Below are 13,868 nucleotides of genomic sequence, written 5' to 3'. Positions count from 1 at the left end.
GTCATTATTGAACGTCGCAAACCCTTGGATATCTGCACGAAACCCTAGCCTAAATCATGAATCAGCGATATACAAATTGGCTTAATTATTTATTTACTAACTAACTAAATAATCACACAGAATGACATAACAGACAAACAGTGTATATTTGGATTACTACATGATACAATGACAAAATTCCCTAGTGGACGAAGCCGGTTTGACGGCTTGGTAGACAAAGGAAAGGGGTGGGGACTGAGAAAGAGCGGGAAAGACAACATGGATTCACTACACACAGAGGATAATTGTACTCATGGGCATGCTAATACTTGTACATATTTACGCTTTTATGTCGTCGTTGTTGTCTCTCCGTTGAAAACACTTGATCGTCCTGTAGAGTTCATCAGAGTCTCTGGTTAACTTTCCCAGAAGCCACAATGTCTTTCGTGGTTGTAGGCGGTTAGAATGGGTACTTCAGAGTACCATTCAGAAATGATCTCATAGGCTAGATGCTTCGGCGGTTGTCGGTATTCTCGTTCTAGGTTCACGTCATTTCTAGCTTCAGACTAGTAATGTGTTTTGTCTAGAATTTGCTCCTTCTTCTGTAGTTTTTTTATTTATTTTTATTTTACCTTTATTTAGCTAGGCAAGTCAGTTGAGAACAAATTCTTATTTTCAATGACGGCCTAGGAACAGTGGGTTAACTGCCTGTTCAGGGGCAAAACGACAGATTCGTACCTTGTCAGCTCGGGGATTTGAACTTGCAACCTTCCGGTTACTAGTCCAACGCTCTAGCCGCCCCTAGCCTAGTGATCGATAGTCTCAGTGATCGATAGTGATTGATAGTCTCAGTTTAAACCTTTCCAGCTGTGTAGCGAAAACTACAGCTGTATGGTCTAATGGTCTATAGAATTGTAGCCATTCCAACGTGGGGAATCTGTCCCGGCGTTCTCTGACTTAATGTAGGAAGTGGGTTTTATACTCTGTGGAAAAAAAGGGCGGTTCTATGACGCCTGATGTAAAGTCTGGACTCACGGGGGGGGGGGGGGGGGGGGGGGGGGGGGGGGTGTTGCCACTGACCAGTGGAACTTTATAACTAAACAAGTATCTCGTTTAGAAGGCCAACATGACATTACATCTTCTCACAAATAGTTTCATATTAAATCATATTTTTTTACACAACATTCAGGAAGAAAACTAATAACTGAGAAATGTACACTTCCAAAGCTACAGTTATTCTGTACCTGTAACCCTAACCCTGACCCTAACCCTAACCCTAACCCTGACCCTAACCCTGACCCTAACCCTAACCCTAACCCTAACCCTGACCCTAACCCTAACCCTAACCCTAACCCCTAACCCTAACCCCTGACCCTAACCCTGACCCTAACCCTGACCCTAACCCTGACCCTAACCCTAACCCCTAACCCTAACCCCTAACCCTGACCCTAACCCTAACCCCTAACCCTAACCCCTAACCCTGACCCTAACCCTAACCCCTAACCCTAACCCCTAACCCTAACCCTAACCCTAACCCTAACCCCTAACCCCTAACCCTAACCCCTAACCCTGACCCTAACCCTAACCCCTGACCCTAACCCTGACCCCTAACCCTAACCCTAACCCCTGACCCCTAACCCTAACCCTAACCCTAACCCTGACCCTAACCCCTAACCCTGACCCCTGACCCTAACCCCTAACCCTAACCCTGACCCTGACCCTAACCCCTAACCCTAACCCCTGACCCCTAACCCTGACCCTAACCCCTAACCCTGACCCCTGACCCTAACCCTAACCCTAACCCTAACCCTAACCCTAACCCCTAACCCTAACCCTGACCCTAACCCCTAACCCTGACCCCTGACCCTAACCCCTAACCCAGACCCGAACCCCTAACCCTAACCCTGACCCTAACCCCTAACCCTGACCCCTACCCTAACCCCTAACCCTAACCCCTAACCCTAACCCTGACCCCTAACCCTGACCCCTGACCCTAACCCCTAACCCTAACCCTAACCCTAACCCTAACCCTGACCCTAACCCTAACCCCTAACCCTAACCCCTAACCCTGACCCCTGACCCTAACCCCTAACCCTGACCCTAACCCCTAACCCTGACCCTAACCCCTAACCCTGACCCCTGACCCTAACCCCTAACCCTGACCCTAACCCCTAACCCTAACCCTGACCCTAACCCCTAACCCTGACCCCTGACCCTAACCCTAACCCCTAACCCTAACCCTGACCCCTAACCCTGACCCCTGACCCTAACCCCTAACCCTAACCCTAACCCTAACCCTGACCCTAACCCTAACCCCTAACCCCTAACCCTAACCCCTGACCCTAACCCTGACCCCTGACCCTAACCCTAACCCCTGACCCCTAACCCTAACCCCTGACCCCTAACCCCTGACCCTAACCCCTAACCCTAACCCTAACCCCTAACCCCTAACCCTAACCCTAACCCTGACCCCTAACCCTAACCCCTAACCCCTAACCCCTGACCCCTAACCCTAACCCTGACCCTAACCCCTAACCCCTGACCCCTAACCCTAACCCTAACCCTGACCCTAACCCCTAACCCTAACCCTAACCCCTGACCCCTGACCCTAACCCCTGACCCCTAACCCTAACCCTAACCCCTGACCCCTAACCCTAACCCTAACCCCTGACCCTAACCCCTAACCCTAACCCCTAACCCCTAACCCTAACCCTAACCCTGACCCCTAACCCTAACCCCTAACCCCTAACCCCTGACCCCTAACCCTGACCCCTGACCCTAACCCCTAACCCTGACCCTAACCCCTAACCCTGACCCTAACCCCTAACCCTGACCCCTGACCCTAACCCCTAACCCTGACCCTAACCCCTAACCCTAACCCTGACCCTAACCCCTAACCCTGACCCCTGACCCTAACCCCTAACCCTAACCCCTAACCCTAACCCTGACCCCTAACCCTGACCCCTGACCCTAACCCCTAACCCTAACCCTAACCCTAACCCTAACCCTAACCCTGACCCTAACCCTAACCCCTAACCCTAACCCCTAACCCCTGACCCTAACCCTAACCCCTGACCCCTGACCCTAACCCTAACCCCTGACCCCTAACCCTAACCCCTGACCCCTAACCCTAACCCCTGACCCTAACCCCTAACCCTAACCCTAACCCCTAACCCCTAACCCCTAACCCTAACCCTAACCCTGACCCTGACCCCTAACCCTAACCCCTAACCCTAACCCCTAACCCCTAACCCCTGACCCCTAACCCTAACCCTGACCCTAACCCCTAACCCCTAACCCTAACCCTAACCCTGACCCTAACCCTAACCCCTGACCCCTGACCCTAACCCTAACCCCTGACCCCTAACCCTAACCCTAACCCCTGACCCCTAACCCTAACCCTAACCCCTGACCCTAACCCCTAACCCTAACCCCTAACCCCTAACCCTAACCCTAACCCTGACCCCTAACCCCTAACCCCTAACCCCTGACCCCTAACCCTAACCCTAACCCCTGACCCCTGACCCTAACCCTAACCCCTGACCCCTAACCCTAACCCCTAACCCCTGACCCCTAACCCCTGACCCTTCTTCCTGATGTCACAAACTAAAACACCTTTGACATGATTGTTCTTTAAATACCCACGGACCAAACATCCCACATTCTCAAAATTAGAAATATTGTTTAATCTTGGGAAATAGAAGTTAGGTTTATTCCCCCTCTCTTTCTGCATGACCAGGGGGAGAGAGTCTGACCAGGGGGAGAGAGTCTGACCAGGGGGAGAGAGTCTGACCAGGGGGAGAGAGTCTGACCAGGGGGAGAGAGTCTGACCAGGGGGAGAGAGTCTGACCAGGGGGAGAGAGTCTGACCAGGGGGAGAGAGAGTCTGACCAGGGGGAGAGAGTCTGACCAGGGAGAGAGAGTCTGACCAGGGGGAGAGAGTCTGACCAGGGGGAGAGAGTCTGACCAGGGGGAGAGAGTCTGACCAGGGGGAGAGCAGGGGGAGAGAGTCTGACCAGGGGGAGAGAGTCTGACCAGGGGGAGAGAGTCTGACCAGGGGGAGAGAGTCTGACCAGGGGGAGAGAGTCTGACCAGGGGGAGAGAGAGTCTGACCAGGGGGAGAGAGTCTGACCAGGGGGAGAGAGTCTGACCAGGGGGAGAGAGTCTGACCAGGGGGAGAGAGTCTGACCAGGGGGAGAGCAGGGGGAGAGAGTCTGACCAGGGGGAGAGAGTCTGACCAGGGGGAGAGAGTCTGACCAGGGGGAGAGAGTCTGACCAGGGGGAGAGAGTCTGACCAGGGGGAGAGAGTCTCTGCCAGGAATTTATGACCATAAAACTTGTGGTTAATGAGAGAGGGGGAGCCACGAAAAAAAAAAAAAAACAACCACTTTGTGACCCCTCCCCCAGAATGAGAGAGCGGTGGGGAGCCACGATATACCCCCCAAAGGGCCACGTCGTGACAGTGTACTAGTCTTCAGACTAAAGGTGTATGAAAATGTGATGACATTGTTCTGATAACATTGATAAGAGTTGTTGACATGAAGAAGATTCACTTGCTGCCTCATCGATTTTCCCAAATGTATTCATCCACCATGTCAGAGGAAGAAAACACAGGTGCTGATTGTAAAAAGCATTTGATTTAATGCAACATTTTTTATTTTTGTCTGAATAAAAATCAAATGTGGAACGCCGCTAGTTCATTATATATCACTGAATTTACAAAACATTATGAACACCTGCTCTTTCCATGACATAGCCCACCTACACAATCTACTTTATATTCGTAAAATATTCCAATCAGATTCCACCATACCCATTAGTATACAGTGTATTCAGAAAGTATTCAGACCCCTTGACTTTTTCCCAGATTTTGTTACATCACAGCTAACATTGATTTAATCATTTTTTTCCCTCATCAATCTATACACACATACCCTATAAGGACATCACAATACCCCGTAATGACACCACAATACCCCATAATGACATCACAATACCCCATAATGATACCACAATACCCCATAATGACAAAGCAAAAACAGGTTTTTATATAAAAATAAATAAATCCAATATCACATTTACAAAGTATACAGACCTTTACTCAGTACTTTGTTGAAGCAACTTTGGCAGCGATTACAGCCTTGAGTCTTCATGGGTATGAGGCTTCAAGCTTGGCACACCTGTATTTGGTGAGTTTCTCCAATTCTCTGCAGATCCCATTCTTCTCTGAAGAGTGGCTGGGCCACTCAAGGGCATTCAGAGACTTGTCCCGATTTCCCCTCGAAATTTCCCCTCGGCTTTATCAAGGGTGTCAATAACTGTAGGTGTTTATTTTGATCATATCTATTTATTATATCTGAACTAATCAATCAACACTTGTTGCTCTTTGTATGTGTTGATATAATAGTCATATGCGTTTCCTCCCTCCAGACAGCAGATGGCGATATGTGTCTTTCAGGCCATGCTGCTACTGTGACGTATAATCTAGTGGACGGAAAGCTTCTTCAACAACTGCAGCCACCTCGGTAGCTCGCTAGACAACAAAGTCGGAACATTCGAGTTCTTTAGACAATTTCCTGGTTTAATTTGCAACTATGTTTTAAACATACTTCTGTGTGAAATAACTAGTTATCCCATTTAATGTCGTATTGACGTTGTTGCTGTTAGCTGTCTGGTTAAGTTAACACTAGTCCAGTCGCTAATGCTAATGAGCTAACATCCCCGACCATGAGTTTACTAAGCTACACTGAGAATTGCTTGACGGAGAAAGGAAATCTCATGGGAGAGGAGACTGTTACCGTCAAGAAAGAAGTAGAAGGTGAGGCTGTTACAGTGAAAGAAGAAGGGGAAGAGGCTTTCAGCGTGAAAGAGGAGGAGGATGTTACAGTGAAGGAAGAGGAAGATACAGTTTTTGTAATGAAGGAGGAGGATGGGGAGATGACTGTCACAGTGAAAGAGGAGGAAGACGTTTTTGGAGTGAAGGAGGAAGAGGGGGAGATTACTGTCACATTGGAGGAGGACGAAGAAGAGAAGACTGGAGAACTGATTAACACCAGTAAAAACAGTGAGTACTATCTTATAAAACAGGGACATTGATCGGATTAACACCAGTAAAAACAGTGAGTACTATCTTATAAAACAGGGACATTGATCTGATTAACACCAGTAAAAACAGTGAGTACTATCTTATAAAACAGGGACATTGATCTGATTAACACCAGTAAATACAGTGAGTACTATCTTATAAAACAGGGGCATTGATCTGATTAACACTAGTAATTACAGTGAGTACTATCTTATAAAACAGGGGCATTGATCTGATTAACACTAGTAAATACAGTGAGTACTATCTTATAAAACAGGGGCATTGATCTGATTAACACCAGTAATTACAGTGAGTACTATCTTATAAAACAAGGGCATTGATCTGATTAACACTAGTAAATACAGTGAGTACTATCTTATAAAACAGGGGCATTGATCTGATTAACACCAGTAATTACAGTGAGTACTATCTTATAAAACAGGGGCATTGATCTGATTAACACTAGTAAATACAGTGAGTACTATCTTATAAAACAGGGGCATTGATCTGATTAACACCAGTAATTACAGTGAGTACTATCTTATAAAACAAGGGCATTGATCTGATTAACACTAGTAAATACAGTGAGTACTATCTTATAAAACAGGGGCATTGATCTGATTAACACCAGTAATTACAGTGAGTACTATCTTATAAAACAGGGGCATTGATCTGATTAACACTAGTAAATACAGTGAGTACTATCTTATAAAACCGGGGCATTGATCTGATTAACACCAGTGAGTACTATCTTATAAAACATTGATCTGATTAACACCAGTGAGTACTATCTTATAAAACATTGATCTGATTAACACCAGTAAATACAGTGAGTACTATCTTATAAAACCGGGGCATTGATCTGATTAACACCAGTGAGTACTATCTTATAAAACATTGATCTGATTAACACCAGTAAATACAGTGAGTACTATCTTATAAAACATTGATCTGATTAACACCAGTAAATACAGTGAGTACTATCTTATAAAACATTGATCTGATTAACACCAGTAAGGACAAACTCTGCAGTTAGTGAAATAATGTGTGGTTTTAAAAGACAATTCTACACTTGAATATGTTGTTCTGTAGGTATTGTTATACGTCCTCCAGTGATTTTTTGTTGTTGTAACGTTTCCTGTTGAAAAGCTTTATATAAACGTAAATACAGTAAATGACAAACACAAATAAAACACTTACCTGGACCACCTGTTGAGATGTGTCATGACTTACCTGGACCACCTGTTGAGATGTGTCATGACTTACCTGGACCACCTGTTGAGATGTCATGACTTACCTGGACCACCTGTTGAGATGTCATGACTTACCTGGACCACCTGTTGAGATGTCATGACTTACCTGGACCACCTGTTGAGATGTCATGACTTACCTGGACCACCTGTTGAGATGTCATGACTTACCTGGACCACCTGTTGAGATGTCATGACTTACCTGGACCACCTGTTGAGATGTCACGACTTACCTGGACCACCTGTTGAGATGTGCCATGACTTACCTGGACCACCTGTTGAGATGTCATGACTTACCTGGACCACCTGTTGAGATGTGCCATGACTTACCTGGACCACCTGTTGAGATGTCATGACTTACCTGGACCACCTGTTGAGATGTCATGACTTACCTGGACCACCTGTTGAGATGTCATGACTTACCTGGACCACCTGTTGAGATGTCATGACTTACCTGGACCACCTGTTGAGATGTGTCATGACTTACCTGGACCACCTGTTGAGATGTGATGACTTACCTGGACCACCTGTTGAGATGTGATGACTTACCTGGACCACCTGTTGAGATGTCATGACTTACCTGGACCACCTGTTGAGATGTGTCATGTCATGACTTACCTGGACCACCTGTTGAGATGTGTCATGACTTACCTGGACCACCTGTTGAGATGTGATGACTTACCTGGACCACCTGTTGAGATGTGATGACTTACCTGGACCACCTGTTGAGATGTGCCATGACTTACCTGGACCACCTGTTGAGATGTGCCATGACTTACCTGGACCACCTGTTGAGATATGTCATGTCATGACTTACCTGGACCACCTGTTGAGATGTGTCATGTCATGACTTACCTGGACCACCTGTTGAGATGTGTCATGACTTACCTGGACCACCTGTTGAGATGTGTCATGACTTACCTGGACCACCTGTTGAGATGTCATGACTTACCTGGACCACCTGTTGAGATGTCATGACTTACCTGGACCACCTGTTGAGATGTCATGACTTACCTGGACCACCTGTTGAGATGTCATGACTTACCTGGACCACCTGTTGAGATGTCATGACTTACCTGGACCACCTGTTGAGATGTCACGACTTACCTGGACCACCTGTTGAGATGTGCCATGACTTACCTGGACCACCTGTTGAGATGTCATGACTTACCTGGACCACCTGTTGAGATGTGCCATGACTTACCTGGACCACCTGTTGAGATGTCATGACTTACCTGGACCACCTGTTGAGATGTCATGACTTACCTGGACCACCTGTTGAGATGTCATGACTTACCTGGACCACCTGTTGAGATGTGTCATGACTTACCTGGACCACCTGTTGAGATGTGATGACTTACCTGGACCACCTGTTGAGATGTGATGACTTACCTGGACCACCTGTTGAGATGTCATGACTTACCTGGACCACCTGTTGAGATGTGTCATGTCATGACTTACCTGGACCACCTGTTGAGATGTGTCATGACTTACCTGGACCACCTGTTGAGATGTGATGACTTACCTGGACCACCTGTTGAGATGTGATGACTTACCTGGACCACCTGTTGAGATGTGCCATGACTTACCTGGACCACCTGTTGAGATGTGCCATGACTTACCTGGACCACCTGTTGAGATATGTCATGTCATGACTTACCTAGACCACCTGTTGAGATGTGTCATGTCATGACTTACCTGGACCACCTGTTGAGATATGTCATGACTTACCTGGACACCTGTTGAGATGTGTCATGTCACGACTTACCTGGACCACCTGTTGAGATATGTCATGACTTACCTGGACCACCTGTTGAGATGTGTCATGACTTACCTGGACCACCTGTTGATTTCATGACTTACCTGGACCACCTGTTGAGATGTCATGTCATGACTTACCTGGACCACCTGTTGAGATGTGTCATGACTTACCTGGACCACCTGTTGAGATGTGTCATGTCATGACTTACCTGGACCACTTGTTGAGATGTGTCACGACTTACCTGGACCACCTGTTGAGATGTGTCATGACTTACCTGGACCACCTGTTGAGATGTGCCATGACTTACCTGGACTACCTGTTGAGATGTGTCATGACTTACCTGGACCACCTGTTGAGATGTGTCATGACTTACCTGGACCACCTGTTGAGATGTGCCATGACTTACCTGGACCACCTGTTGAGATGTGTCATGACTTACCTGGACCACCTGTTGAGATGTGTCACGACTTACCTGGACCACCTGTTGAGATGTGTCACGACTTACCTGGACCACCTGTTGAGATGTGTCATGACTTACCTGGACCACCTGTTGAGATGTGTCATGTCATGACTTACCTGGACCACCTGTTGAGATGTGTAATGACTTACCTGGACCACCTGTTGAGATGTGGCATGACATGACTTACCTGGACCACCTGTTGAGATGTGGCATGACATGACTTACCTGGACCACCTGTTGAGATGTGTCATGACATGACTTACCTGGACCACCTGTTGAGATGTCATGACTTACCTGGACCACCTGTTGAGATGTCATGACTTACCTGGACCACCTGTTGAGATGTGTCACGACTTACCTGGACCACCTGTTGAGATGTGTAATGACTTACCTGGACCACCTGTTGAGATGTGGCATGACATGACTTACCTGGACCACCTGTTGAGATGTGTCATGACATGACTTAGCTGGACCACCTGTTGAGATGTGCCTTGTGGTCAGTAAATCAGGTGTTAAAGGAGACTACCGCTATAAAGCTTCCATGAGTTTGATCCACCAACAAAATGTTAATGGATTAAATGATTCCCAATATATATATTCACAACATTTTTAAGGGCGATTCCATGTAAAAGTCCAACTGAGCACGTGCACATATAAAGTTAGTCATTTTCAAATGAAACCACATGCATCGTTATCCTTAAGATCTATATGTTGGAGTTCAGGCATGTTTAAATAGGACATTGCATAATCTTATATTTGTCTAAATTAAACTGGTTAACTTTTTTATATACAGTACCTGCCAAAAGTTTGGACACACCTGTTAATTGAAATGCATTCCAGGTGACTACCTCATGAAGCTGGTTGAGAGAATGCCAAGTGTGCAATGCTGTCAAAGGGGTGGCTATATGCAGAATCTCAAATATAAAATATTTTTTGATTTGTTTAACACTTGTTTGGGTTACTACATGATTCCATATGTGTTATTTCATAGTTTTGATGTCTTCACTATTTTTCTACAATGTAGAAAATAGTACAAATAAAGAAAAACCTTTAATGAGGAGGTGTTCTAAAACGGTTGACCGGTAGTGTATTTACAAAAAATATATAAATTCAAAGAAAGAAGGTCACCCATTGGTAGATGGGTTTAACATACAAGAAGCAGACATTTAATATCCCTTTGAGCTTGAGGTGGAGTTATTAACTGTAGATCAGGACTGGACGATATGGTCAATGTTCTATCATGGTATTTTAAAATAAATTGGGTTTAACAACAACAAGAAGCAGACATTTAATATCCCTTTTGAGCTTGAGGTGGAGTTATTAATTACACTTTAGATCAGGACTGGACGATATGGTCAATGTTCTATCATGGTATTTTAAAATAAATTGGGTTTAACAACAACAAGAAGCAGACATTTAATATCCCTTTTGAGCTTGAGGTGGAGTTATTAATTACACTTTAGATCAGGACTGGACGATATGGTCAATGTTCTATCATGGAATTTTAAAAGAAATTGGGTTTAACAACAACAAGAAGCAGACATTTAATATCCCTTTTGAGCTTGAGGTGAAGTTATTAACTATTTGACTGTATTGAAATGTTTTTTTAATAATAAAAGTTTTAAATTTGCTTTATGAGTAGTGAGTGAATTTAGGGTGGCAGCACATATATTCCAAGTGATTTCAATGAGTTTTTCTCCATTCTGATTGGTTTATACTGTTCAATTCAACTTCAACCCCCCCCCCCCCCCCCCCCAAACAGTCATCATGTTAAACAATTCCTGCATTTGAGATCATTTCCACACCGCCACGTAGGGCTGCTCGATATGGGCAAGAAATCTGGGCCTTATTTTTACCAAATCTTGCAATTTGACTTGCAATTTAGAGCAAAACACTTGGGTTAACTGTTGGAATCATGGGACTAGAATGTCTATTCTAATTATACAGTTAGAATATAATAGTGGGCACTTTGAATACGTTGACATAACAACAAATGAAAATGCCAGGGAGGTTGTGACAGGGTAGGAACTAATGTGTTGATAGGTGTTTCCTAGGGGGACCCTATAATCTTTGGCAACATTGAATGTTTTCTCTTAGCTTCTTCATGTAGCTTCTTCTTGCTTTGCGTTGTACCTCTTTTAATTTAGAAGACACTGTTGCACAAACCACATGCTGATTTAGGTCTACACCATCACTGGTGTTATCAGGCTGTATAGCTAATTATAATAACTTCCGTATCATTTGCACTCACTGTATATAGACTTTTTGTTTTCTTTTGTTTTACTGTATTATTGACTGTATGTTTGTTTATTCCATGTGTAACTCTGTGTTGTTGTTTGTGGTCTCACTGCTTTGCTTTATCTTGGCCAGGTCACAGTTGTAAATGAGAACTTGTTACCTAAGTTAAGCCTACCTGGTTAAATAAAGGTGAAATAAATAACATTACGCTTGCTCTTACTCAGTACATTTATTAGCTAAGTTAGCGATTAGCATTTAGCGGCTAACAAGATTGAGGAACAACTTGCTAATTAAAGACAAAACTAGCTGTTTGCAGATGCAAGAAACACAAGCTAATAGTGTAATTAATAAATAGCCTGGCTGGGCTGTGGGACAGTGGAGATTAGTTTATAAATTGCCTGGCAGGGCAGTGGGACAGTGGAGATTAGTTTATAAATTGCCTGGCTGGACAGTGGAGATTAGTTTATAAATTGCCTGGCTGGACAGTGGAGGTTAGTTTATAAATTGCCTGGCTGGGCTGTGGGACAGTGGAGATTAGTTTATAAATTGCCTGGCTTGGCCTTGGGACAGTGGTTGTATAGGGATAATTCAAATATAATTGTTAACAGGCATTACCCAGGGATCATCATGAATAACTAACGGCTATTAACCAATCAGTATTCACGATCCAAATGTACTGTTTTATAATGAGGGATCTAGTCTCTAGATTAAACCTCATAGGAAGACAGTTTTTATCATGAGGAGATTTCATTCATGTCTCTCAGTTTAACCAAATACTCTTTGTTTTTGGCAGGAAAGAGACCAGCCTCTCACTCTGACAGACGGAAGAGTCCTTCAGGGGAACCAGACCCAGAGACTCCCAAACCAGCGAGACGACATCACTGCTCCCTGTGTAATATGAGTTTTAAGTGGTCATGGAAGCTGAAAGAGCATAAAAGGACACACGTAGGAGAAAAGCCATTCCAATGCTCCCAGTGTGGAAAGAGTTTTACTTTGTTAGGGAGCCTGAACAAACATAAGAGAATACACACAGGAGAAAAGCCTTATCACTGCTCCCAATGTGGAAATAATTTTATGTGGTTAGGGAGCCTGAACAAACATAAGCGAATACACTCGGGAGAGAAGCCTTTCCCCTGTTCCCATTGTGGAAAGAATTTTAGGTTGTTAGATACCCTGAAGGAGCACGAGAGGACACACACAGGGGAAAAACCTTACCATTGCTCCCAGTGTGGAAATAGTTTTTCCCAGTTAGGGAACCTAAACAAACACAAAAAAATACACTCTGGAGAGAAACCGTACCCCTGTTCCCATTGTGGAAAGAATTTTAGGTTGTTAGATAATCTGAAAGAGCATGAGAGAACACACACAGGGGAGAAACCTTACCAATGCTCCCAGTGTGGAAAGGATTTTACCCAGTTAGGAAACCTAAAAAAGCATGAGATAATCCACTCTAGAGATAAGCCTTACCACTGCGCCCATTGTGAAAAGAGATTTACCCAGTTAGGGAGCCTGAACAAACATAAGAGAATACACTCTGGAGAGAAGCCTTACCCTTGTTCCCATTGTGGGAAGAATTTTAGGTTGTTAGATAATCTGAAGGAGCATGAGAGGACACACACAGGGGAGAAACCTTACCATTGCGCCCAGTGTGGAAAGGATTTTACCAAGTTAGGGAACCTAAAAGAGCATGAGAGGACACACACAGGGGAGAAGCCTTATCACTGCTCCCATTGTGGAAATAGTTTTATCCAGCTAGGGAACCTGAATAAACATAAGAGAATACACTCTGGAGAGAAGCCTTAACATTGTTCCAAGTTAGAGAACCTGAAAAGGCATGAGAACATAAACACAGTTTGGTTAGAGTTTTAGTTCGGGAACCTAATTGTGGAAAGACATTTTCCCGGACAGAGAATCTGAAATCACATGAGAGCATAGACAAGACTAGTGTTCTGACTTATGTTTTTGAGTGTTGTTTTTATCAAATCCCCCCCCCCCTCCCCCTAAATAGTCCTACTTTAGTTTTTTCCTCTTGAGACATGATTACAATTACAATAAAGTTACAATTTAAAATGTGTATTTTATTTTTATTTTTATT

At 44.5% G+C, this 13,868-nt stretch overlaps 1 protein-coding gene across 1 annotated transcript in view; it reads left to right on the top strand.

Annotated features, from left to right (window-relative positions):
• LOC139394332 (zinc finger protein 271-like) overlaps positions 1–13,576 on the top strand; it is a 61,291-nt gene extending 47,715 nt beyond the window's left edge. The window contains exons 1-2 of the mRNA XM_071142378.1: positions 5,706–6,042; positions 12,567–13,576. Of these exons, the coding sequence (XP_070998479.1) occupies positions 5,706–6,042; positions 12,567–13,576 (1,347 nt within the window). Of the gene's footprint in view, positions 6,043–12,566 lie in introns of the transcript that reaches the window.
• Positions 13,577–13,868: the final 292 nt, after the last annotated feature.

This window comes from Oncorhynchus clarkii, unplaced genomic scaffold (genome assembly GCF_045791955.1).
Source record: "Oncorhynchus clarkii lewisi isolate Uvic-CL-2024 unplaced genomic scaffold, UVic_Ocla_1.0 unplaced_contig_359_pilon_pilon, whole genome shotgun sequence".
Taxonomy (NCBI): domain Eukaryota; kingdom Metazoa; phylum Chordata; class Actinopteri; order Salmoniformes; family Salmonidae; genus Oncorhynchus; species Oncorhynchus clarkii.
The sequence above is the reverse complement of the archived record's forward strand: the minus strand, read 5'-3'. Positions and strand labels throughout refer to the sequence as shown.